The 3,118-nt window shown below is 64.0% G+C and overlaps 1 protein-coding gene across 1 annotated transcript in view; it reads left to right on the top strand.

Annotated features, from left to right (window-relative positions):
- Positions 1–1,724, top strand: part of EFNA1 (ephrin A1) — a 5,812-nt gene extending 4,088 nt beyond the window's left edge. The window contains exons 2-4 of the mRNA XM_031064334.1: positions 253–581; positions 641–691; positions 986–1,724. Of these exons, the coding sequence (XP_030920194.1) occupies positions 253–581; positions 641–691; positions 986–1,104 (499 nt within the window). The 3' untranslated portion in view covers positions 1,105–1,724. The remainder of the gene's footprint in view (positions 1–252; positions 582–640; positions 692–985) is intronic.
- The last annotated feature ends 1,394 nt before the right edge of the window (positions 1,725–3,118 follow it).

Raw genomic sequence — 3,118 nt, forward strand, 5'->3', positions numbered from 1 at the left:
GGCTCCCCTCCCTGCTCCGCGGCCCTTGGGGAGCGCTGGGAATTGGGGTGCGCTCACCTCTCACTGCCGGGGGGCCCAGCCGGAGGGAGAGTGAAGGGGGCGCTGCCCTTTGGAAGCTATTCCAGGTGCTGCAAGACTCAGCACAGGGAAGGGTGGACCCAAAGGTGCCCCCAGGCAGCGCTGCCGTGGCCAGGCTGCTGGCCCCCCCTGGGTATGGGGGATTTGGGGGTGCAAGTAAAGCCCCTAACCCAGCTCTGACCCCCGTGCCGCCCCCTCCTGCCGCAGGTTTCTGTGGAGTGACTACACGGTGGAGGTTCGTCTCAATGATTACCTGGACATTATCTGCCCTCACTACGAGGAGGGCAGCGTGGACCCCCGGGCCATGGAGCGCTACACGCTCTACCTGGTGGAGCTGGAGGAGTACCAGGCCTGCAAGCCCCGCTCCAAGGAGCAGATCCGCTGGGAGTGCGACAAGCCCAGCGCCCTGCACGGCCCCGAGAAGTTCTCAGAGAAGTTCCAGCGCTTCACTCCCTTCACGCTGGGCAAGGAGTTCAGGGAGGGACACAGCTACTACTACATCTGTGAGTGCTGGGGGGCTGCGGGGGGGGCTGGGAGGTGCTGCAGGGATTCCCCATCGCAGCTCTGGCACCGCCTGCCCCGGCCTCGACGCAGAAGGGGAGGATCCAGGCAGGTGGGTTGGGGGCTGAGGGTGGGTTCCCTTCTGGGATGGCAGGGTGTTCTTGGGGGCACCAGGCTGAGCCTGTGGGGGCACTGGCCTAAACACAGCCACCCAGGGGTTTGCTGGGCGCACTGGGGCTCGTCTGCCCCTCTTGGGGGGCTCTGGAGCTGGCTGAGGTACCAAAGCTGGTGGCAACCCTCTGCAGGGGTGATGTGCTGCTGGTTTGGGGTACAGCTTGTCTTTTGGGGTACAGCTTGTCTTTTGGGGCTGCTGGGTGCTGATGGCTCCTCTCTTTTCCCCCCACAGACGATGCAGCTGCACACGTGCTGAGGAGCGTGGGGCAGAACTCGGCCATGCGCAGCAGCAGCCGCCCCTTCACCTTTATCAGCCTCCTCCTGCCCCTCCTGGTGCCACAGGGGCTCTGAGGTGCCCCTCGTGCCCGGACCCACCGAGGCTGTGGCCATTGGGGACCCCCGTGGTCCCCGCACATCTGCCCCGCGTGCCCTGCCCTGCGCACATCTGGGCAAGGCAAGGATTTGTCAGTATTATGGGGCTGGAGGGCCCAAAGCCATCGGAGCAGCTGGAGCTTTCAGGCTTCCCTGGCCCTTCCAGGATGCTCCTGGCAGCCAGAGGCCGAGCGGGAGCCTGGAGCTGGAGGGGCTGAGGTGCCCCAGACTGGAGAGGGGCAGGGGGCTGGCACCCCTGCCCCGCAGCTGAGCTCGCCCTACACCCTCGGGGCTTTCCCCGTGGTGGGCTGGAACTGGAATGTGTCCTGCAGGCGGGGACGTGGGGGTGGCCAGGTGACCCCAGTGTCAGTGGCCAGGGAGCACAGACAGGCTGGAGATGCCCTGCACACAGGGGAGAGGGGTTATGAGAAACACCCCACTCCTCCCTGTGCTGCACCCCTACCCCTTCCTTCATCCCCTGGCCCTTCCCCATCCCTCCCCTCCGCTGGGTGTCGGAGGGAGCCCCCAGCACCCCCTTTGTACAGCTTTCTAACACGGGACTTTTTATACCATTGTCGGGAATAAATAACCAAAACCATGCCGAGCTCCTGAGACCTCCCCCACCGCCCTGGGCCAAGGCTCTCCTGGCCCCCGTGGGGGGTTGGGCTGGTTAATTAATTAATTGGCTGGTGTTTGCACGGGGCTGTTAAGTGGCCAAGTGCCACAGTGGCTGGCACTGTCCCCGGCTTTATCTGGTGACACAAAAGCCTCCCCTGAGGGTAGGGAACCCTCCCCCTGCACTGCAGTGAGCTTCCAGGTGGGGGGCAGGGGTTTGTCCCGGGACAAACCCCATTGGAATGTGACAGGCCCCGGGGATGGGATAAATCCCGCTGCTGGTGAGGAGGGGGCTGGGCAGGGGACACGGCCTGGCTGCACCCCAGGGACCCCCACGGGGTGACCCCAGGGATGTGGGACCCCTGAGGGGGTGACACTGTGGGTGCAGGGAGCTGGGATCACAGGGATTTGGGGGCCTTGGAATTGGGGACTGCAGGGAGCTGGGATCACAGGGATTTGGGGGCCTTGGAATTGGGAAATGCAGGGAGCTGGGATCGCAGAGATTTTGGGGTCCCTGAGGGTGGGACACTGTGGGTGCAGGGAGCTTGGATCACAGGGATTTGGGGGCCTTGGAATTGGGGACTGCAGGGAGCTGGGATCACAGGGATTTGGGACCCCTGAGAGTGAGACACTGTGGGTGCAGGGAGCTGGGATCGCAGCAGTTTGGGGGCCCTGGAACTGGGAACTGCAGGGAGTGAGGGTCCTGGAGAGGTGAGGTTTTGGGGCACAGGGATACATGACACCCGAATGTGGGGGACCCTAGAGATGGAGGGTCATGGAGAGGGGACACAGGGATGAGTGACCCCCAGGATGTGTGAGGGGAACCCTGGGATAGTGGGGTCACAGGGAAATGTGGATCCCAGGGATGCAGGGGGATTCTGGGGAGTTGTCACAGGGATGTGTGACCCCCAGGATGTGTGGGGGCACTTTGAGGTCACAGGGAAATGTGGATCCTGCATCCCTGGGATCCCTGGGGAGTTGTCACAGGGATGTGTGACCCCCAGGATGTGTGGGGGCACTTTGAGGTCACAGGGAAATGTGGATCCCAGGGATGCAGGATCCTGGGGAGTTGTCACAGGGATGAGTGACCCCCAGGATGTGTGGGAGCACCGTGGGACAGTGGGGTCACAGGGAAATGTGGATCCTGGGGAATTGTGGATCCCAGGGATGCAGGATCCTGGGGAATCGCTGTCACAGGGATGTGTGACTCCTGCAGGAGGCGGGAGTGGGGAGCTGCGCTCACAGGGCTGTGAGACCCCCAGGCTGTGCAGTCTGCACCGTGGCGTTGACCCTGGGGATGCCAAGGGACCCCAAACCTGAAGTGGGGGTGCTCCCCCACAGACCGGCCCCGGTGCCCTCGCGGTGCCCGCGGGGCGCT

Source organism: Geospiza fortis, unplaced genomic scaffold (assembly GCF_000277835.1).
Source record: "Geospiza fortis unplaced genomic scaffold, GeoFor_1.0 scaffold313, whole genome shotgun sequence".
Lineage (NCBI taxonomy): Eukaryota > Metazoa > Chordata > Aves > Passeriformes > Thraupidae > Geospiza > Geospiza fortis.